General features: G+C 35.5%; 1 protein-coding gene across 1 annotated transcript in view; it reads left to right on the forward strand.

Moving 5' to 3' along the window:
• Positions 1-24868, forward strand: part of PTGFR (prostaglandin F receptor) — a gene marked incomplete at both ends in the record, with an annotated part of 51140 nt that overhangs the window by 20561 nt on the left and 5711 nt on the right. Inside the window, 4 exons of the mRNA XM_080691449.1 lie at positions 8382-8435; positions 11403-11690; positions 15617-15836; positions 23487-23562. Coding sequence (XP_080547575.1) covers positions 8382-8435; positions 11403-11690; positions 15617-15836; positions 23487-23562 — 638 coding nt within the window. The remainder of the gene's footprint in view (positions 1-8381; positions 8436-11402; positions 11691-15616; positions 15837-23486; positions 23563-24868) is intronic.

The following is a 24868-nucleotide window of genomic DNA, read 5'->3' on the forward strand; positions in this document are numbered from 1 at the left end:
GTTCTGTATTCACCTACCCAATATTTATCAGGTACCTGCTACATGCAAATATATGTTGATTTATGTCATTTTTATCCCTGGACATCCTCATCAGTGATGACTCCACAACATAGAACTATTGAAACCACCTCTAGGAGAGGAGAGATCTAATGTCCTTAGTTCATGTTCTAATTCTTACTTCTAATGAAGTGAGTTCCTATTGTATTATGCAAATATTTATCATTACCTGAGTCTAAACATACTAGCCACCTGTTCTTTGGCATTTTATTAAGAATCTATATGAACTTTAGTTTTAAGTTCTATGAAATATAGGCAGTATTTGACTATACCACTGATTTAATCAGTCAATAGGAGTTTTCATACAATATATGGTATGGTAGGTATCCAATAAAAAGTGCTTTTTATTATAGTTATTACCATGATTCTGTTTGGCACTTTAGTAAAATCAAGTGGTAACTTGCAAAACATTCAATAAATGTCTATCATGAGCATTTGTATAATAAATATGACTAAAATGGGACTCTAACCTCAAAGGAATTTGAGTCTATTTGAGGATGTATGGATAGAACTAGCTCTTTTACAAAAGAGCCTGTGAATGAGTGGCCATGGCCTTCCAAAGAACACCTATGCTAAGAAATTTTTAAGAGTTATCTGATGCCAAGTTCTTGACCAAAGCTGTGACTATGGGTCCATGGCGGTCTCTTGTGGTCTCTGGGTTTAGTGGAATGAGTTCTTACCTACCAATTATTAGACCGAATTCTCTTAAAAATGCAATTCTTGTCTTTTGATTTTCTTGTTGATTAACACACTTTTTTTTTATTCCTTGGTCAAATGACTTCATCTTTTCCTCAGATTTAACTTCTTTTCTATAAATATGTCATAAATGCCATTAGAAGTGTATACCATCTCCCCTTTCTTTAAATGAATGTGTTTAATAAGGTCAGTTCTTCTCTAAAGAAGCCAAGCAGACATTGTCAACTTTGGGGATTCTGAAGGTCTGTAGTTTAGGATTAGAGGGTTTTTGATCTGGTTTTCCCACTGGTCAACACAATCAGAGAGATCCAGAAATTAGTCCAGCTCATCTTCTTTACTAAATAATTTACTTGAATGTAAAACCTCATTTCTATCTCTCTCTCTTGTTTATTTCTGGGAAAAGTCATATTCTTTCAAGTGAGACCATTTTTTTGTGGCATTATTTACAAAACCTATAAAGAATATAATGTCTTCCACATAACTACAGAGGAAGGGCTTGGCTTTCTGGTGTTGCAAATAATACCACAAAACTTGGTGAATTGATGGAAAAATAACATAAAATTAATATTCTGGGAAAGGGGGAGTAGAATTGCAGCTGCAGTTTTACAGTCATGCAAGAAAGAAATTTTCTGAGCATTTGCTGACAGTCTCTTCAAGGCAGGAAGAGTGGTTGTCCTTTCAGGCCTATTTCTTGGGTTACTTCGACCTTTCTCAGTTATATGAGTAAATGGTTAGTTTACCTTGGTGACGATTTGCCTTCAGTCTGGAATTGATCATAAAGTACATACAGAGGGTGTTCCCACTGCCTATTATGACTATTTTATTGTCATAAAGTATATACAGAGGGTGTTCCCACTGCCGATTATGACTATTTTATTGTCATAAAGTATATACAGAGGGTGTTCCCACTGCCGATTATGACTATTTTGTTCACACAACAAAAATAATTTGGTATCTTAAGCTTCTTGTTACTTAAAAACGATGCTGGTACTTTGTTAAGGTACTTATTACCTATGTCAGTGTGCTTTAATTGTTATTTTCGACTACCTCTTGGGGTCTGATAATCAAGTTCTATGAAGTGTTATTAACATTGTAATTTAATAATTTGAAGGCAGATAATGGCAAAGTCCCCAGCATTCACATTCTTGTAATGACTCTGAGTTCATGCAAGGAGAGGCAATCTGAGCTACACTTTTGACAGAGTGCTGAGCTCCCGTGTCTACGAGGAAGTCAATGCCCTGGCCCTGCTGGCATCTGGACTGTGGGCGTCCTGGGAGCCACAGAACCTGGCCGGCCCCCAGAAATCTCACTAACTTTTTGAAGCACATTTTGTATTACGGAGTAATATCTTCAGAGAGTGAGTGGTCAGCATTTTATGACAATGGAATAAAAAGTAGAAATGGTTTAATCCAAAGCTCCTGGGGAAGTGGTCATTATGAAAAGTCCAAGTTGGAGAATAGTTTCTGGGGAGGAAGGAAAATGTGAAAAACAAGTCCGCATGCCTTGGAGCTAACCAGACTTACCACAGGCTACAGACTTTAGGCACAGTGGTAACAGATATAATCCATGTTACCCGCTATGAAATTTAGATAAGACAAAATGTGTCATAAAAGATGATTAAACAGAAATTTAGCAATTGATACTTTCTCTGAAGGATATCAACCTAATAACTGAAAACTGCATTGTGAAATTTCAGTTTTTATTTGAAAGTTCAATTCTCAGGATTAAAAAATACTGAGGGAATCTTCATTTAAAAGTTTAAATGGCATGAAGAAAGCAAGTTTTCACATCATCATAAAACTGTTTGATTTTTAGACAATAATTGGTGGCTTCTCTGTCTTAACTGAATCTGCAAATAATGAAAAATTTATTATAGTTTTTATTCTCATTATTATGCAAACACATTAGTAAATGACAGACTTGAGTTCTTAGTGAAGTAATCATTAACAGAATTAAAAAATACCATTATAATTGCACCCCCAAAAATTATACCAAACACATTAGTGACACGTTTCTTCTTATGTGTTCCAGCTTAACTCTTTAATAACCTACTCTATTACAAAAATGACAGGTAAAGACCCTCCTGAAAGAAAACCCCTTTAATTCTTTAGATCTTTTATTGGGTTTTAGATCTTTTATCTTGTACTTTAACAGGATAATATTAGGAACTTGATAAATATTGGTTATTCATTTAGTTATAATGATGCTGAACCACTGAATCAAGGAAGAATACTTTTGTAAACTACAAAGTTTTATGTCAGTTAATAATTAGACACCTATGCTTTCCCAGGCACAGTGTCAAATAAAAATCATGGTTTATTGTTTCCGTGGACTCTAAAATGTCTTCTCATTCATTTATTCATCCTTTTGGCATTTATTATTTTATGTATTTAGTATTTGTTTTATGCCAAGTATTGAGCATGTGTACATTGTCTCAGGTATCCATAAGACAAAGTTGTTGTTCCTTTCTTAATTGAGTTGGTGGCTTAAAGAAACCATGGGATATGCTTCTGAAACCCTTGGAGAATGAATGATACCTAACAATGAGACAACTTGAGAGGAGACAGAACCACACGTCAGGTAGGGTCATTGCACTGATTGTTTCAAAGAGGAAATGGATGCTGCACTGAACTTTGTGGCTAGTATTTTAGGCCATGAGATAGGTTGTGTATTCAAAGTTCTGAATATTATATACAAGAGGGTGACTTTGATCAAAGATTTAAATCAGTAGGTTATCCTACTATAAATATGTACAGTTATAAACATATATTTACTTACATTTATTTATAAAATATACATATATATTTATAACTAAGGAAGATACATTTATTTATATAAATATACATATATATTTATAACTAAGGAAGATAAAATTTAGTTTGCTACTTAGTTAGCTGAATAAAAATTTAGAGTATTACTATATGACTCCAGAAACATTAGTTTGGAAAGTAAAAATATGTGAAAAAAAAACAAAAACCCCTCAAATTTTTTTTACCATTTTGACAAGACAAATCGACTCAAGGAGAACAAAACAGAATTCTTTTGTAATTAAAATGACTAGATGGGGGAAGGGCGCCAAGCAGTCTGAACGTATGCCATTTTCAATATGTTCCACATAAAAATTTTAAAAATATAAAAAATGACTAGATAATCAGCAAGGACTGATTTTTCTTTTTCTGATTTCTTTTTCAGAATGTATGTTGTTTTTATTTTTAACATTACTAGCATTTTGCTTTGGAATTAACACTGGATGTAATCCTGGCCCCGCCCCTTCCTATCTATGAACTGTCTTGTTTCATTTATTCAACTGTAAAGTGAACATAATAATACCCATAAAGTCTCATAAAGTTGCTGGGAGCTATTGCATTTGTCTGTGCACTTTGGCTACTTTTTTTTTATACCTATCCAGAATCTTGCTATTATCCCTTAAGCTCAGGCTTGTCTTGAACTCCTGAACTTAAGTGATCCTCTCACCTCTGCCTCCCAAGTGCTGGAATTATAGGTGCATGCTAACACATCTGGATTAGGTTATTTTGTGTGTGTGTGTGTGTGTGTGTGTGTGTGTGTGTGTGTACAGGGGATTGAGCCCAGGAGCATTCTACCTCTGAGTTATACTCCCAGCCCTTTTTAATTTTACTTTTAAAACAGTATCACTAAGTTGCTTAGAGTCTTGCTTTATTGCTGAGGCTGGTCTCAAACCTGTGACTCTCCTGTTTTAGCCTCCCAAATACTGAGATTAAGGCATCTACCACTATGACTGGCTCAGGTTCGCTTTTTAAAAGACTTATTTTCTCTAAAATTTATGTGTGTCTTTTGTTTTTAAAGGGGTACCCATGTCATTAAAAGTTCCCATTAAATGTTGAATTATTGTACTAGAGCTTAGAAAATGCTTTAGTAAATCTTTCCAAACGACTATAATAATAAACCGATTTTCCAGTTGAAAATTTCTATCTGGAAAAAATAATGTGTTTTAGAACAGATGTTTTACTGAAATACTTACTGTTACAGTCTGCATTTGTTTTAAAGTGTTGAAAGTAAATTAAATAGTCCTTTGCTCTTGAAACGATTGATTTTCAATAATACAATTAATTGCAATTAGTATAAAGATGAGATGCTAATAATTACCTTGGTTTTAATATTTTAGATAAACAATTATTTTTGTGGTACTAGGGATGGAACCCAGGGGCATTCAATCTCCCAGCTATAGCTCCAGCCCTATTTTTTAAGTCGTTTTATTATTTGAAACAGGGTCTCACTGAGTTGCGAAGGGTCTCACTGAGTAGCTGAGGCCATCCACGAACTAGGATCCTCTGTTTTCCACCTCCTGAATGCTGGGAATACAAGCATGTGCCACCACGCCTGGTCTTAGATAAATAATTCTTGGTTAGAATGATTGTTATTCATCTGTCATCATTGCCAATATTTAGAGTGTAATAAATATTGTTTTAGCAAAATTTACAATGCCATTAAAATCATAAAACAAAATACCTCAAATTTCTTTTGTAACAAGTCAGGATATATAAAAATAAATATGTATTAATGTGTATGTTTCTTTTTCCTCTTTGTAGGACTTAAAAATTTTGCCTACTGATTTTTAATTTTCATCATTACCAAAACACAGAAGTGATGGACTAGAGTAACAATCAGAATAATATATGATTCTGGATTAGAAAATAATTTAAAAATAAGGTCCAAAAGCACATTCGAAGACCAATCTAAAGGTTGATAGCAAAGAAAATACTGGAATGAAAATCATGCCATCCATCAGAGACAATGCAGAGAAAGAAAAGATACTGAGCATTATTGTATTATTCTGTCAGTTTATATCTGTTAGTTAATACTTTTTAAAATTTATCTTTTCATTCAGGGATAGCTCTTATCTGCCATAGCATCATTTTGACACCCCAGTTATATGACGCTCAGTGTACTGGACTTATTATCAGCTATGTCTGTTACTGTGAGCACAAGATTTGGAGAAAAAAAGTATTAGCATTGGCTCTTGATTAAAAAAGAATACTAATAAAAGCATATTAATAAAAATACTTCTCAGGTGAGTGTTACAGTCACCTGGAAATACAGTTATACATAGGCAAACAGAAAGAGAAATGTAGAGAATTCAAAACACGCCCCACTAATGCTAAGGAGGCCAGTAAGTGAATTCACACGCACCAGCTTTCACTGTTTGAATCCTCACTCTATTGCATGGTAGTTGGGAACCTGGGACAAGTTATCCTCTTCATATCTTGACTTCAGTCTTTTGTTTGTTTGTTAGAGTACTGGGGATTGAACCCGGGTCTCACCCATGCTAGGCAAGTGCTATACCACTGAGCTACATACCAGCCCTCAACATTTTAAAATAGGGGTAATTTCTTTCACAGCTGGCAACAGGATTAATTGAGGTAATAGATGTGAATATGGCAAGTACTCAGTGTTATTATTTTTTATCCTCCTGTTCATAGATATGCTATTACTCATCTCATTATTGGGAATACTGTAGTGAGAAATCAAAAGCTTTGGAGGCAGATAGTGTTGGGTTTAAATTTTTCCTGTGCCATTTTATAGTAGTGTAACCATGGACATGTAAGCATCTCTGTGATTTCATAGACCATATCAGAAAAATAGCAACTACCACTGGAAGTTCTGCGAGGATGAAATGGGTTTAAATATATAAAGTTCCAACATGACCTTTCCTTTCCTTTTCTCCTTCCTTGAGTACACATTTGGGTAAAAATTTCCCCTCTGTTCATTTTATACATCTTTTCCTCAGCTGAAATAAAGAAGTTAAGATATGTATAAACTGTTAAGATTTGGGATCATCTTATTCAGTGGGAGCAGTAGCGCTCTATTGTGTCTTGTTTTCGCATTTTTTTGTAACTCTGAAAGCCTTTAGATGGGAATGTATCATTTGGGCCCTCAGTTAATCCTCTACGAACAAATCAAGAAGAAAAAAACCCAAATCTTTACAAATGTTTATATTTTGCAATATTAATATATGATGACAGTGCAGTGTTCATAGACATTCTTCAACTGAAAATAGGTAAAATTCAAAAATTTGGTATCTAAGAAGTTAGACATTTCATCATAAATGGCTGTGGTCATGTAGTCACTTACATTTACTTAAACATATGTAATGTCAAGGAAAATTCAAACTACTAGAGTTACTCTACATTCAATTAGACAAGTCTGAATAACTAAAGTTTTGATGTACTAGAAAATTTGCAAAAAGTTATGCTTTTAAATAATTATATATATGGCCAGGCGTGGTGGCGCACGCTTGTAATCCCTGAACTTGGGAGGCGGAGACATGAGGATTGTGCAGGTTCAAAGCCAGCCGCAGTGCTGGCTTAGGAGACCCTGTTTCCAAATAAAAATGTAAAAATAGGCCTGGGAGTGTAGCCCGGAGATAGAAGGGCTTCCAGGAACCCCAGTACCACCAAAAATAAATAAATAAATAAATAAATAAATAATAAATAAATAAATATATATATATATTGATATATATATATATATGATATATCAGTATAGTCCTGACTGCATCATCATCATCATCATCATCATCATCATCATCATCATCATCATCATCATCAATTTAATGTATAGGGTCTCTCCTTGTTGCCCAGACTGGTTTTGATTCTGTGGGCTCAAGTGATTCTCTTGCCTTGGCTGAGTAGTAGCTGGGACTACAGGCATGTGCCACCATGTCTGTCTTAGCAGCTTTTATGTATCTTTATTATATCACATAGGATATTGTATCTGTTTTCTTATTGGTCTCTCTTCCTGGGGGCTTCATTATCTAGTTCACTCAACATATACTGACTCCCCTACTATGTGCCAGCTGCTTGGGATATAGCAGAGAATCAGATAAAAATACTTGTTCTCAAGGAAATTATATTTTAGTGTTAGAGACATAAATAAAAATTGTCAGGATTTATCAAAATATTTTTCTGTGTATCATTGGCATTTTCCAAGATGTAGTAGACACTTGAAAACCACTCACTTCTAGACTGGTGTAGTGTTATGAATACTCATGAGACCAGAAGCATAATTCTTGAATTTGCCATTGATTTTAATTGTAAACAGCCATTGGAGTCCTGATTCTAGCCAACGGATATACAGGCATAGGGCACAGGATGCTGGGATAACTTCCAGAGTAAAACTGCAGTGAACCTGGATTCTGTAATATATGAATGTAGTAGCCTGGCAGATTGATTAATTTTGAAATCTGTTGCATACAAACTTTTTCTAATATATTTTTCACTTAATTGTTTATTCCTTAGTGTTGAGTGTCTTAGAGATAGTAGGCTAATTTTTTTTTTCATAGACTATCCACACACTTGTCCTGCGCATTTCTCAGGATCCTAGTCATTAATAGAGATGAACAATTTTAACATGCCAAGGCCCATAAAAGGTATTTTATAAAGTAATATATATTTTTCTAGTTTTGTGTGCTGGAGAGCTCTTGGGAATGAGATGAAAGGCTGTGTGTTTGATGAGAATCTGTACACAACTGTCTGGTATGCAAGTCTGGGTGGGCTGTCAGCGAAGAATGCTCTCAAGACTTGAGAAGTGACTGTCAACAGAGTCCAGGGAAAATGACTATACACTGTGTTCATCTGCCCAGCTTGCAGACATTCCTCATCCAGACCTCAGTTATCACACATCCCCTGCCAGATTTATCAGAGCTGAGTTTTTCAGGCAATTCTATGACACTTTCAGTACCACCTTACTCACATATGCATAGACATGCATGAATAATTCACACAGATTCTAATTGCTTAGTAAAATAGTATATTTCCTCAAATTACTTTGGGGGAAAAAAAGCACAACTTGAAAACATGACATGATTTGTCTAAAATATTGGTAACCTAGACATAAACCAAAGGAGAAAATCAAAATCCTAGTACTTCTACTCTCTAGAGTAGAAGTACATTGAAAACATTAATACATATTTCAGTCTTTTTTTTTCTCATCTACCCAAAATAGTGTTTGTTTTTTTAAAACCAGAATCATATATGCAATACAGTTTGGTGATTTACTTTTTGAAATCTTAACATTGAATCACAGACATAAGCTTCTATATAAATTTTCATGATGTGAAATTGCCATAATTTATTTTTAGTTGAATACTAAGATTTTCCTGAATTACCAATGACATACTGTTATCAATAATATACTAATGATATTTCTTTTACAGAAATACTCTACCTTCAGTTTTATTGGTAGCTAAATAATTAGATTTTCTCTCAAGCCAGGCTCTGGAACAATCTCTTCATGGCTGAGGCTAGTGGGTAAAGGAGGGAGGGAGGGATTAGGAATTCTTTGGCATTGCCCCAGTGTTCTGGAGAGAAGCCTAAACTCTGGGCTCCTTTGGTATAGGACTCAATGTCCTTTCACAGCTGGTGGCCACACTACTGTTTGCAGGGGAGAAAGGAAAGTCAAAAAAGTGCATGCCATGTAAATGAGGTGCTTTAAATGTGCACATCTCTAGAGCATGGCCAGCTGTCCCTTGCAATTATGCTGTTCCCTACCACCACACACATACATAGAGCAGTGTCTTGGCTGGGCTATGTGATATCCAGGAATATACCTAGTAATGAATAGAAATGCATAATTTAATACTTGTGAGGTGAGAGAAATATTTTTTATTCATCCTCAAATCAAAAAGGAAGTCTATAAAAGAGATTTTAAGTTCCTTAGTATCTGCTTTGTTCACCATTGAACATACAATGTGCTTTCCTAGCACACTGCCTGGCACATATAAGCAATAAATAGTGAGTGAACAAAAAATATCTCAGTTCAGCTGGAAATCAGATCCTGGCCTTGCTTTCTTCCAAGAAGATTGGGGGCCATATAGATAGGTGCATTTCTTTAGTTCTATTGCATAATTTGGGGGCACAATGGTACAAGAGTTGTGCAGGAAATTCTGTTTTTCTTTTAATTTTATTTAGCTATAGAATATTTAGGCCTAAAGTTTGATGAATCATTACCCTGGGAAAAGAACTATTTCCCAAAGGACCTGCATGAACTGCAAGATCCATTTTTTTTTAAGTGCTAACAAACCGTCCTAGAATTCTTCACTGATGGCTTCCAATGCATTAAAAGTTTTAGAAATATTTATTTAGTGTCTCAGGGTACTAGACCCTTGTAATGAATGGTCAGAGGTTCCTTTGATAATTAGTTGTTGTGCTTTCTAGAAATAGCTTCAAGGAATAAGAATAACAACTGAATTCATCCCAACACTGAGTGAGTACATTTTAAGTGTTAACTTCATCCTGGATATTAGAGATAGAAAAGGAAAAATTCTCATTGGTATTCAGATATATGCATAATTATTATGCATTGTTTTAAGTGCTATAACTGGGCCTGGTCAGTGTGATGTGGGAGAATAGAGGAGGAAAAGATTTATAATTCATATTGATGAACATGAAGAAAGTTACATGGAGGTGAATTTATTTTTATGTGGGACTTGAAGGCTGGATAGGAGTTTCTTTGGCAGAGAAAAGAGAAATAGGATTTCAAAACAAAGGGAGTAACACAAACTGAAGCTCAGAAAGCACATAGAATTGGTAAAGCCTTTACCAGTGGTTAGAATATAGGGAACCGGGAGATAAGATGGTAGAGATGGCATTTCAGATGTGTTGTCAAGGCACCAACTGAAGGAGTTTGTATTTTTTTGTATAGGCAATGAAAATTTTGATAAGGGACATTTATCTTCCAGCCACTGATATCAGCAGTACAAATAAATATACTTTTTTCTGACACTGGTCTTGATTTTCTTTTCATTTGGGATTTTACATTTTGTTATACCACCTCTTAATCCTCATGGCACAGTGATCCAGACATCACTTCTGTTTCATATTCTGTTCATTTACTTTTTTACTTGTTTTTATAGCCAAGATTTTTACAAAGCCTTTAGGTTTGTCTGTTCTTGTACTGTGGATTTTTTTAAAATCAAAGTTATACGCAGTTATTTGCATACGCCTATGTAGCTAGTATCCTTTATGGAGCCAATTCCACAAAATGGTCCTACAATCATGAGTACTGAGGAGACCAAAATATACATCGTTATTATTAAGTCACACTAGTAAAACAGAGGTGAACTTATTTCCATGAAGCCCTAAGAAAGTTCCACTGTGTACTTCTGGGAATATTTTGGCCAAGTTAAGTTTAGGGTGAGAGGTGAGAAATGCAGAAGAGAGAATATAAAATTTGAAGACATTGGTATCATTGCAGTTACCATGCAGAAAATTCTTAGAGTAAGTAACATCTCTGAACAGTGTTAGATACCATGTACAGATTGACATCATATATTCTAAATTTACTTTAAAATATCTGTTAGTTTATAATTTACTTAAATATATCTTATTTTGTATTAAAATAAACATATGTTAGTTCTCTTCTGAGTCATCCTATCATAGAAGGCATCCTTTCTGTGGTTTGAATGTCAATTTGGATTCAAATGATTCAATGCCTGTACCAGTGATTCTATTATCCTTCATTTATTTCTTTGAGTATTTTGAATCACCTCAGTTTGAGGAAAGTGGAATGAATGCCATGCAGAGTAGCTAATTAAATTTCAGAAAAGATCTAAGACTGAATGAAAAAAATGCCTGTAATCAACCGATTTCCTTGTTTTGCTTGTTTTCTAGGTGACCATGGCCAACATTGGAATAAATGGAAATTCCCCGGAGACCTGTGAAACAACACTTTTTGCTCTCCGAATGGCAACATGGAATCAAATCTTAGATCCCTGGGTATATATTCTTCTCCGGAAGGCCGTCCTTAAGAATCTCTACAAGCTTGCCAGTCGCTGCTGTGGAGTGCAAGTCATCGGCTTACATATTTGGGAACTTAGCTCTATTAAAAATTCCTTAAAGGTTGCTGCTATTTCTGAGTCACAAGTTGCAGAGAAAATAAATCAGCAAGCACCTAGTTTAGTAGGGCTAGAGCAAAACTGAGAAACGTTTTGGCAGTATTTCAGTTAATTAGATGAATATATGTAGCCTAACTGGAAAATTCAGACCTCAGCATGTTGTCAGGGGTACTTTTGTCAGAGTCAGCTTTTGAAATTTGTTAAATTAGCTGTACCAATTGGCACCTTTTCACTTGTTTTTGTCAACTGGAGGCAGAATGAAATAGCACTTTGGGAGTCAGATAGAAACAACTTTAAATTTATTTGTATGATTCACACCTTTGGAATAAAGGAATCTGTTGAGGCCAAATGCATTGGCCTATTTGCCAGAGAATACCTTAGTGCTACTTGCACAGTGAAACAGATATTTCAGAATCTCTGCTCTGCAGTTTTTCCTTATAGACTAGGCTTAATGGAAGATAGCACCCTCATATTTTTGTCTGGTTTGTTATGCCAGTCATTATGTATCCTTGGTCAATAAATGCATGACCATGACACCTGGGATACAGTAAGGCCTGGTCTGGCTGGCAGCTTGTATGATCTTGTTTGCCTGTTTAGAGTGAGCCAATTCTTGTCATATTTGACATATGTGACCACTTGCATTTATTATTATGAAGGTCATTTTTTGTTTGGAGAGTTTTATTTGGCAAGTCATAGATTTGCAATTTTAAAATACCCTCCTGAAATTTTAGTGTATTGATATACAATTTTTAGAGAAAACAAAGACTTTAACTTAGCACAGATTTAGGAAACTTGCATGATAACAGATCCTAAAAAGCATTACCATAGATAAGGCTAACAACAGACACCTCAGTGATAGGCCATTATTTCTGTGTCATAGAATAAAAGAAACACAATAAATATGTAATATTCAGAGACTATTTGAGCTAATGTGTTTCTGCTTTAAACATACATATGTGCAAACACATTTGCACACACAGACATTGGGGAAATTGTTGGTATAAGGTATGCTGAATCTGTAAGAAGACATCTTTTAAAGTCAGGCTACCTGTACTGAGAGGTAAGATTGGAAATTAGCCAGGCATTTGAGAATCACTTCAATAACTAGAGATCAAGGATAATAATCTCTCCCCCAATTTTTCAATAATAATTCAGACTTTTCTTTCTATCATCGGTATACTTAAACCCAAAGAATTATTGTACTCATTCAAAATGTCCTAGTTCCATCAAAGAATAGGGTAGGTAGATCTGATTTGTAATAGCAAAACAAATTTCTAGGAAAAAAGTTTGCTTTGATTAATTTGGGTCTATTTAAAAATTAATTTTCAAGCTGGGCATTGTGGAGCACATCTATAATCCCAGTACTTGGGAGGCCGAGACAAAAGAATTGCACATTTGAAGACGGCCTCAGCAAGTAGTGAAAGTTTGTTTCCAAATAAAAATTAAAATCAGGCTGGGGGTGTAGCTTGAAGGTATAATTTCTCTGGGTTCAATCTCCAGTACCACAAAAAAATTAAAAATTAAAAAAATTACAAAAAGTAATTTTCTTTGTGAGACTGGTTTTAGACTCCCTAAGAAATCTCTTTAATCCAATGAGATTTAAATGATTATGTTCATAAATTTGTGCTTTGGGTTGATTATTTACATTGAAAGTGATTGTTAACTTTTGTGAATTTTGGCAAATTCTCATGAATAAATTAAGAGAAGTTAAGCAAATAAACTCATTTAAGATTTAAAGGCAATCATTTTTCAATGAGTGTAAAGAAGAAACACATGCACACTGGCATATAGTAGTTTTAATTTAAGACCAGTAAATGATTAGTAATCTCATAAATTTAGTTTATTTACATATATAGAGCACATAATAGATGCTAGATAAATACTTACCAAATTAAATTACAGACAATACTTTCTTGATGCAAATTGGATGTAGAATTGCAGTTTTTGCACATTTTAATTTAAATGAGCAGTTACACAATGACTATTGTGTGTGATATATATGTGTGTGTGCATGTATGTGTGTGTATACACTGCATGTCTTTTTAAAAGCAATTGCAAATTATTGCTGTTACATTGCATAAATATTCTCATATGTTTCAAGACCACTTAAAGCCAAGAAGAACTTTTAGATGGTTCATTTGCTTTCAGAGCAGATGCTTATTTCCTACAGTTACTTAAGAGTGTTGGTGCCCTGTGAACTGAGACTCAAGGAACCAAATTTCCATGTTGGGTAAGACCTGCAGTGAACATTTCCCTGTATTTCAAGTGGGGAGAGACCTGTGAAAAGGAACTCAGAGCCTCAGGCCTCTTCTTCAAGAGTTTTCTAATAAATGGAAGAATCACTGGTGTGTTGCCACCATGCCACGCTGGCAATGGGTGTCTGTATCAAGAAGAGCTTGTGACATGGACATGTGTGGATGCGAGGCTTTGAGGCATGACAGAAGAGACACTCTGCATATTCTGAAAGAGTTATTTATATTATATGAACATAGCTTTATAGTAAGCTAATTGGTCTTAAGATGGTATTAAACTCATGATACAGACATCGAAAATTGAAAGAATTAGAAGAGTATGGGTTTGCATTGATTTAGACTTTTCTTCCAAGAAAAAAATTAAAAAATCAAATGCAACAGTGTGATTATCTGACTTCAGAATTTTTTTTAATATGTTACTGTAAAGAAACATCCTCCAATAACATTCATTAATGTTCCAAGTGGAAGTGTATTTGTTCTGATTTCTGGAATTAAATGGTCCAAATAGTTTCAAGAGTTTCACCAGTTTGAATATTTAAGATCCATTTTAAAATTCACAAATAGGCTTTCAGAGTAACTACATTTTTCTTTGTGAGTAGTATCCATGCATTTTCACAAACTATTTGAGCATATGATCTTTGGAAAATCATAGTATTTTAGGCAAATGCTGAACATATTAGACATTTAATGTTTGTGATTTTTTTAAAAAAAGACAAAATGTTTATGGGCTTTTATGATTTTAGATACAAAGACAGGATGCTAACTCATAATTAGCTGTGGATACATGAAAAGCATTAGACATTTTACCGAGGAATTTAACTTGGACATAAAAATATGCCTTTTAATTTTTTTTTAGAGATGGAAAGTTGCTTCAAGTTATTTGTATGGCTAAAATAAAAAAAATCCTGTTACCATACACACACCTAGATGTATCTGTGTTATGTAACAACTGGACTGGTTTGCTTACTTTTAGACATAAAAAGAGCAACCTGCTTTAGTTTTGTGTCTAATTTGAATTTAGAACCTAAATGAGATCACTTGTTAAGTGCACAGTTGTACTTCTTGTGAAAACTTGAGAACTTCACTTGTGTACCACTACTACTTTGATGAACTGTTCAAGGTCAGAATGTAAAGGTTGGGAATATACAATATTTTGCCCCTTGGTTTGGGTGTCAGGAGAATTTATCACCCGGTGCATAATGTGGAACTTCAGCTTGTTACTGAAACATTTTAATAGTAGATGAAATGTGTGTTTCTTCCTTATGTGAATTAATGTATTTTGTGCTCTTCATACTTGTTGGATTGTATAAGAGATGAAATAGTGATGCATATGTATATGTTGTTGCTTGCTTCCGTGGTATGCAACTCATGTAATTCTATTGCTTTGACTGGCTTGAAACTTCAAATGATTTTATAATAAACTTGGATTAATCTTTATCAAGAGTGGTGATTTTTACAAAAGTCATATAAACCTTGGGACTCTGGAACCTGAACTTCCTTTTCTATTTGCTCTTAGAAGAGAAGAATTTCAACGTCCTTTCCGTTGTTACCTTTTGTTATCCCTTCTCTACCTGTTCTCCTGTGATATATATTTCTTTTCTGTTGCACCTCACTTTGCCCGGAGAAGTCAAAATTCAGATCACATTAGCCTGGACATGTCAGTGATGGCAAAGCAGCTTTAAGCTCAGTGGCATCTCTCATAAAGTTCTTTGTGTTATCCTGGCTCCTGTGCATGCAGAAGGGATCTCAGGTCATTGTAACCACTTCACAGGACTCAAGTGATACAACAAAACCATTATATGCTACTGGTTTTAATGCTAGGGAAAAAAAGAGCACAGTGAATCACACACAGACTGTTAGAGCTTTCATCTGGAGGGAATACACATTTATTCACACATTTCTGGCCAAAGCAAATAAGGACCTCATTGACTTCAGTGGGCGAGGTGAGTACATACCAGGTGAGTATATATACCAGGAGGAAAACTGAAAATAATGCGTACAGAACAGCAATGGTTTCAATATCTGTAAAAAATTTCATTCTTGCTTTCCAAATAGTATTTAAACAGAAGCCGCTTTAAAAAGATTTTTTTAATTTAAAAATACCATGATATAAAAACATTAAGGATTCAATATAACTACTGAGAAACATGTTCTTGTAATCTATAAAGATAAGACAGAAATAATGCCACTATGCTGTTTATTAGGAACAAATTTTAGTTTATATGCACATAAAATAAAAATAGAACTTAGTTATTTTAAAAATACAGAAAATAAGACATTTCTATACAATGCCCGAGTTTTGTTTACTTGCAGTTGTGCATGAAAATGATTACTTTTCTAAAAAGTAAGAATAACTGAAGTATACTTTTGCCCTTGCACATTTAATTTCCTTATCATAGAATGTGTTCACCTTGATATGACTCATGTCATAGAATTCTATCAAACTGTCAGAGAACCCACAGTAGTGTAATAGTACTGGAGCAAGATTAAACTATATATTTTTCTTTTCCTTTTTTTACGAGTGGAAATGCTCCTTTAATTTTGAACTAAAAGTGACAGAACATGGAGTAAATCAGAAACTCAGCTAAAATGAATGTGAGCAATCCTGAGATGTAAGTTCATTTATGCCATTTATTTTGTTTTAAGCAGCTATAAAGATTTATTTTACGGAATCTCAGGCAGAGCTGACTTTCTGCTCTGCCTAAATATCTACTGGAAGAACATGATAAGGATGTGATTTGCAATTAATCAAAGGTATCTTGAAGGTTTTTATGTGGTCAAACTATCAAATTTGCTAAAGTACATCTTCAGTTTGATAGGTTATGAAAATATATTGAAAATTCAGTTATAGTTTTTGATCTATTTGTAATAAAACAAAGGCAAAATCATTGAAATCTAAAGAAACAATACCTTGGATTAGAAGTGTATTTTAAATTTCTACTTTGAAAAGGGGGGTATAGATAATCTCAAGGTTTTATATTTAATTTCAACTAATTATTCTCAACATCTGATATGCACAAGCCCAAATTAACAAAATGTATTCAGTTGTGGTATTAACTTTCACATGTTAAATGAAACAAGTCTATACCAGTACTCACTATTATATTTTATTTTATTTTTTTGTGATACTAGGGATTGAATCCAGAGGCTTTCTACCTTTGAGCTACAGCCCCAGACCTATTTTTTATTTTTTGTTTTGAAACAGGGTCTCACTAAATTGCAGAGGGCCTCACTAGGTAGTGAGGCTGACCAGGAACCTGCAATCCTCCTGCTTCAGCCTCCCAAGTACTGGGATTACAAGCCTGCACTGCCATGCCAAGCTCAGCTTTTTACTTTTAATGAGTGAAATTGTATTAGCCATACTGTTTTGTTCTGCAACTTTTTTTTGATAGTCCATGCACATATAGAATATTCCTTTTATAGTTTTATATATATATGTTTTATTTTATAAAATTCCTTTTATAGTTTTATTTATATATATAGCATATATATATATATATATGCTATAGTTTTATATAGCATAGATGTGTCATAATTAAAATAATTTTCTTATTGATGGAGAATTGTTTTTGTTTCCAGTCATTTTCCTTTTTTACACAATGCTATTTAAATATGTATATATTTATACTTCTATCACTGTGGTTTGTGTAATTTGCTGGATTAAAGCATGCTCACTTTCAATGTCAACATGTACTGCTGGAACAGGAAATATGCACTGCCATATTCTTCTAAAAGAAAGTGCTCAGTTTCTGAGATGACATATGCAGGAGCTTAGCAATCTATTTGAACCAATCTGATTAACAAAAATAATTAATATTTAAACCATGCTTTATGTAATTGCATTTCTCACTGCTAATGAAGTTAAACATTGGTTTGTACATTTGTTAATTATTTGTTCTTCCTCACCTTTGTCCACATTAATATGTTATTTTTTTATTGACTTGTAGGCAGACTGACTATATTAAGATATTAACCCTTTGTTTTTATGTTTTTATTGGTGCATTATATTTGCATATCATAATTTAGTTCACAGTGATAGTGGCATATATGCACACAGACTTGGTGAGCTTTTCCCCAGCTCCCTCCCCACTAACCCCTTCCCTATACAGGGTACTGAGATTGACATTGGTGTTCACATGTAGATACATAAAGTTACTGGAAGTGCTTTCTTCTTTGATGCTCCCTCTCCCACCTCCCCTAGGCCACCTCTCTTACTTCACTGGAGTTTCTTCTGCATCATCTCAAGTCCTCTGGTATCCCAATTACTCTCTAGCTTCTGCATATGAGAAAAAACACATGACCCTTTATTATCTATGATCAATATGATGTTGGTCTTGGGCTTATTGTATTTTGCCTTTGCCTTTGTGATATTGAGGTAAGTTCCTTCTATTCAAAATTTTTGCAGTTTTTTTTTTCTCGGTACTGTGGGTGGAACCCAGGGGCATTCTACCTCTGAGCTACACCCCCAGTCCCATTTTTAAAATTCTTTATTTTGAAACCGGGTCTCGCTGAGTTGCAAAGGGCCTCACTAAGTAGCTGAGGCTGTCCATGAATCGCGATCCTTTGGTCTTAGCCTCCCAAATGCTGGGATTACATGCAGTTTTTAAAAAAATTTAAACATGAAGGGGTGTTGGATTTTGTCAAATGCCTTTTCAGCATCTGTTGAAATGATCATATAATTTTTGTCCTTCTTTCTATTTATGTGGTAAATGACATGAATTAATTTGCATATGTTGAACTAGCCTTCTATCCCTGGAATAAAACCAATTTGGTGTTGGTATACAATTTTCTTGATATGGTTTTGAGTTCATATCACTAGTAGTTTTTAAAAAAATTTTTGTAACTTTGTTTATCAAGGATATTGGTCTGGACTTTTCTTGAGATAGCTTTATTCAATTATAGTATTAATGTGATACTGACCTCATAGTAAGAGTGCAGAAGAATTCCATGTCTTTCAATTTCAAGAGATACTTATGAAGGACTAGGTTTAATTCTTTTGTAAAGGTTTGGTCGAATTCAATTGGGGATCCATCTTTTTGCTTACTACTCTTTGGATTTTTTTTTAGCTTCATGGTTCAATTTAGGTAGGTTGTATGTGTCTAGAAATCTGTTGATTTCACCTGTATTTTCCAGTTTATTGGAATGTACATTTTCAAAATAGTTTCTGATGATCTGGATTTCTACACTGTGGTGATGTCTCCTTTTTTGTTTTTTATTTTATTTTATTTTTATTTTTATTTTTATTTATTTATTTTTTTTGCAGGTTTGGGGATGGAACCCAGGGGCATTCGACCTCCAAGTTACACCCCCTACCTTATTTTTTATTATTTATTTTGAAACAGGGTCTCACTAAGTTGCAGAGGGCCTCACTAAGTAGCTGAGGCTGTCTGCAAACTGCGATCCTCTGGTTTCGCATGCCCAGCTGTTTTTTTATTTTAATAATTTATTTATTTTAATTATCTTTCTTTTGGTTAGTTTAGTTGAGGGTTTATCAATTTTGTTAATCTTTTCAAAGAACCAGGTTTTGTTTCGTTATATATATATTATTCTCTATTTCATTGATTTATGCCCTGATTTTAATTATTTACTGCCTTATATTGCCTTTGGGATTAGTCTGTTCTACATCTGAGCTACACCCCCAGCCCTAATTTTTATTCTGATGTGTGAGAGTCCTACATTTATTTGTTAGCTGGTGGTACATATTTTCCTAAATGAATCTGTCTCATATAATCAGACTTTCAAGTTTGTCTACCAGAGTCTCTTTAACAGGATATAGTTATTAGTCAGTATAGTCAAGGAGAAGTCTCTGATTGGCTTCAGGCCCAGACTCAGCAGGCCAAAGATTATGATGTTCTATTCACAGCATGTGGCCTGTTGGCTAGGATTTAATGCCCCAAGGGCAACATCACTGCTCTGCTGGTTGTGAATATGTGAAACATTGTAGAACACTGCTTTCTGGCCTCTGTGTTCACTAAGCCTAAACTCAGCAAAGCCAAAGATTCCTATGTTCTGAGCTTTTGTTCAAACTAGCTGAGTTTTTATATCCCAGGTACACCACCAATGATTAGCTGGTTCTGATCACAAGAGTCACCAGTATTACTGATCACCAGGCACAAACTCTGCTGGCAGAGTGTTTCATTCCAAATCTGTAGCTGTGATCATGAGAACCCCTGCTGGCCTCTGGTCTTCCTGCTTTCAGGACTCAAAATCAGGCAAGGAGAGGTTGTACAATTCTAATCCTGGGGTTGGGTGGCTGGGTTAATCACATGAGATCTTGTTGGCCATCCATGAACCTTGGTATTTATGGTGTCCAAAAATCACTGAGTACTTTTGAAATCCTTCTGAGCTTGTAGCATGGTTGCCTGAGTTAGTTTACCCTGCAAACTCCACTGCTGGAAGTCCTGTGGTGATTGCTGGGGATACTGCAGTGGCGGTGCAAACCCTAAGTCCCACCTGCCTGAGTGTCTTTAGGTACCATCTGCCAATTCACATTTCTGCTGTGTTCAACTGAAGCCTCTGTATCCACCTCTGCAGAAATTATTTGCAAACTCACAGAACCTGTGAATCTGTTTTTTGCCACAAAAGTTCCTGTGGCTATGTAGGCTTCTACTGGGAAGGTTGAAAACTCAGTCTTTTTTTAATTTTTAATTTTTTAATTTTTTTATTGGTGCACTGTATTCATACATAATATTGGGATTTAAAAAAAAAACTTTTGTAGGCATACATGCACACATCACCCAGTTAGCCCCTACCCGATCATCCCCACCCCGTTCCCTCCCCATCCCTCCTTCCCATGCTTGGCTTAGTGGTTGACATCTAGTATTATAGCAATTTATCCAAAAGTAACAATGGGAATCTCACATAACAGTTTCATTTGTCTGATACCAAGATTTTGATGACTTTAAGATAGCTTTTCAATATTTCTTTTTGCTTTCTTTCTTACCAGAGAATATTTTTTTTTCTTTTTTTTAGGTGAAACTATCATACATTTATCTATTTATTTTTTAGAAAAAAATCTATCCTAATATGGAATATGGACTCTAGATACCCAAAACAATCTCGAAAAAGAACAAAGCTAGAAGGTATATATTTTCTGATTTCAAACCTTATAAAGCTACAATAATTGAAGCAGTGTAGTACTGTTATAAAGGCAGATACATAAACCATTGGAGTTAAATAAAAGCCTAGAGATAAATTCTTCCATATATTGTCAAGTTATTTTTGACAAGGTTTCCACGAACATTTGGTGGTGGAAATAATAATCCTTTAACTAAATATTGTTGAAACATAATAATTACATAAAAAAGAATAAAATTGGACCCTTACCTAACACCATATACAAATAATAACTCAAAATAGATTAAATACCTAAATATAAATCTTAAGACTATAAACTTTTAGAAGAAAATCTGGGTCATAAAACCTCACAACATTGAAATTGGCAGTGATTTCTTGGATATGATTTCAATGGCACAGGCAACAGAAGGGTAAACAAACTCCCTAAAAATAAAAAAAAATATTGTATATCCAAAGACAATGTAAACAAAAATGTAAGACAATGTAAGACAAAAATGACTGATAGAATGGGATAAAATGTTTCCAAATGCTATATCTGAAGGTATATTAATATTCCAACTAGAAATCCTAAAAATTAGCAACAATAAAAGCAAGCAATACAATTTAGAGATAGATAGTAAAAGACTAGCATAAATAATGAATCTCCAAAGGTAGCCAATTTAGTTGTCTGTTGGATAGAAAATCTTTTTTTCTCTGGTTCTGGTGTGTGTTACCTATTTCTTCTTTGTAGTTAATCTCTTTGAGTATTTTCTCTAGCGCTGGTTTTGAAGACATAAATTCCTTCAGTTTCTGTTTGTCATGGAAGCTTCTTATTTCCCAATCTAATTTGATAGAAAGTTTTGCTGGGTAGGAAATTTTTGGCTGGAAGTTGTTTTCTTTCAGAGTTTGGGATATGTTACTCCAAGCCCTTCTGGCTCTCATGACTTGGTTTGGGAAGTCTGGAGTGATTCTAATTGGTTTGCCTCTGAATGTCACTTGGCCCTTTGTTTTTGTTGCCTTTAAGATTCTCTGCTTGGCTTCCACATTGGTCATTTTGACAATTATGTGGCATGGGGATCCTCTTCTCCGATCCTGTCTAAAGGGAGTTCTGTAAGTTTCCTTGACCTGTGTATCGACCTCTTGCTCTATGTTTGGAAAATTTTCTGCTATTATTTCCTAGAAGAGATTTCTGATCCCTTTGGTATCACCTTCTTTTCCCTCCTCTATTCCAATTATTGTTAGGTTAGCTCTCTTAAAATGGGCCCATATTTCTTCAATGTCAGATTCCTGCTGTTGGATTTTTTTTTCTAAGTTAGAAACTATGCGTTCATTTTTGGATTGATCATCTTCTAAGAGCGAGATTCTATTCTCCATGTGGTCTAATTGGTTGTTTGTGCTTTGAATTGAGGACTTTACTTCATTAATTGCATCCTTTATCTCTTTTTGGCTCTCTCTGAATTCTTTTCAAAACACCTCTATTATTCCTACAGTTATTTTCCTGATCTGATCTTCTAGAAATCTCTGAGTTTCTGTTTTATCAGGTTCTGATCTTGTGGGGTTGTGGGCATTCATTGCTCCATTGTTATTCCTCTTTCCCATGATTTCAGAAGTTTGTGCCTTCTCTGGGTTCTTCCCTGGGTCAATACAACTTCAGTTTAAGGTGCTCTGGATCTCGAGTCTGTGGTATCTCAGTCACCACTACTCCTTTACTGGGTTGTATTGCAAAGTCTCAGATCCAGGTAGTCACTCGAGGCTACTTTAGACCATGGGGGGTGCCAGGCTGGGCATTCTCCTGCGGGGAGTTTTGACTATGGTGTGATATCTCTGCCACCGCCACTCCCCCACTGGGTCAAGTCCCTGGGAGTGCAGTAATGGGATTCTCCTCTAGGGGCCGCAATTTGACTCACTGTTATTGAGTGTGCTGATGGAGCTGTAGTGGACTTAGTGAATTCGCTGCTGTTGCCGCCGGTGGCAATATGGCGCCATTGTCATGTCCTCGGCTGTGAGGCTGGCATATTTCTTTTCTGTTTTTGAGCTCCGCTCTGAGTCCCTGCAGGGTGTGCTGAGCCCAGCCCCTGGGAGCTTTAGACAATCCCTGTGCTGAGAAATCTGCCGAATTCCACCCAGCTGATCTGCAGCCGCTCACCTCGGCTCGATGTCTGCCGCTCCTCTCTGCAGCTTGGTGGGCTGTTGAGTGCGTTGGTCTGGTGCCATCCAGTGAGCTTGCTGCTGCCATCAGCAGTAAGTCACTGCTGCCACGTCCTTGGCCGTGAGGCTGGCGTATCTCCTCTGTGGCTCTGAGCTCCGTTCTGAGTTCCCCTCCTCTCTGGCGCCTGGTGCTGCAAGGGAAGATGGCTCCCATGCCAAAAACTCAGTCTTGAAGAATGCTTCTTGGGGCCCTGCAGGAAGGGTCTGTAGTTTCTCGATCCCTATGAGTTAATCCCTATAAGTTTTGCTGCAGCTACAGGAGTTTGCTGGGCAGTTTGGCTGGTTGTCCTGGAAATTCCCAATGCTTTTAACAATGCAGATTTTAGCCACTGGATTTCTTACAGGAAAGGCCTATCATTCAGATGAGTTCATCTGCTGCCATAGCAGTTTCCTGGGCAGTTTGACTGGTCAGTTGCCATTGTAAGGTATTAGAGCAAGAAAAAAAGAATGCAATTGCTCTTAATGTTGGTTCTCTATAATCAATTGCTGGGCAAGATTCTGCCTTTTTGTTGGAGTTGGTCTCTAAGAGCTGCCAGATTCCAGGAGCTGCCCACTTCCCTGTGGGCTCACCAAGATGGCTTGCTTGCTTCCCCTAGTTCGATGAGGCCAGCGAAACCTGGACTCAACAGGACACCTGGCTTCTAAGAGGCTCTCCCATGTAAGCAGCTGTATGAAAATAATAACTGTATTACTTCCAGGAAGATGGCGATGGAGAAAAGCGGGGCTTATGAGCCCCGCTAACAACCAATCTCTATTACCACAAAATCAGCACCTTTCATAGCCAGAAAACACCATCAGCAGAGAAACAAAAAATGTAATTACAAGGGACAGAGAAAAAGAGGGCTGGAAAAACTCTCTATTTACTAGATGATACCTAACGCTTTGTTTTTAAAATACATGTTACAAATGCTTCTCCTCCTCCCCAGCATGTTGTTTTATTTTGCAGTGAGGGTATATATCATCATAAAGAAACCTTAATTTTTGTATAGGCAGAGTAATCTTTATAGATTTTAGATTTGTTTCTTGTTAGAAACATTGTCCTTTCCTAAAAATAATAAACATACCTTCCTTGTCTCTTTCTACAATTAGAGTTCTGTTTTTTATCCTTAGGTCTTCTGATTTTCATAAAATTTATATTTTTGTGTCTCATGCTATCAGTATCTAACTACTTTATTTGCCCTCAAATCTACAGCCAGTATTACTTTTTCTTTCCTTTATTTCCCTTTTTACTTCCTTCTTTCTTTTCTTTCTCTATCTTCTTCAGTTATATTTTTGAAACCTTGTCCTTTAGGCTTTTAGAACTTAGCTCATGTGTGTAGCCTCTATTATTAATTCATCCTGGGAAAGCTTAGTTTAGACTAGAAAGTAATAAAAATAACTGGAATGTTGAAATTGAACTGGGGAGTCGCAAAAGAGGTAAACAACAGCCAAGTTATCAAAAGTGGCTTTCATCAGCCTCATAATTCGGCACCTTTGGGCAAAGTCTGCAGGCCATAGGGAAAAGGACCGATGAGCCACACATGGCCAGCAGAGACAGCCAGTAGTCCTGGTCAGCCATATTATAAACCCAGTTCTTGGGGTGGGGCTAGTATCCTGGTCCTATCATGTAGTCTCGCAACCTCTGGAGTCTGTCTCATGATATTTAGAGTCTCCTTACACCTGGAGTCTTGTGATATCTCTGCTTCTGGTTTCCAAGGTTCTTCCTCCTGTCCCCGCTGTAGGGAAG

The sequence above is a fragment of the Muscardinus avellanarius genome (genome assembly GCF_963383645.1).
Source record: "Muscardinus avellanarius genome assembly, chromosome: 3".
NCBI lineage: Eukaryota > Metazoa > Chordata > Mammalia > Rodentia > Gliridae > Muscardinus > Muscardinus avellanarius.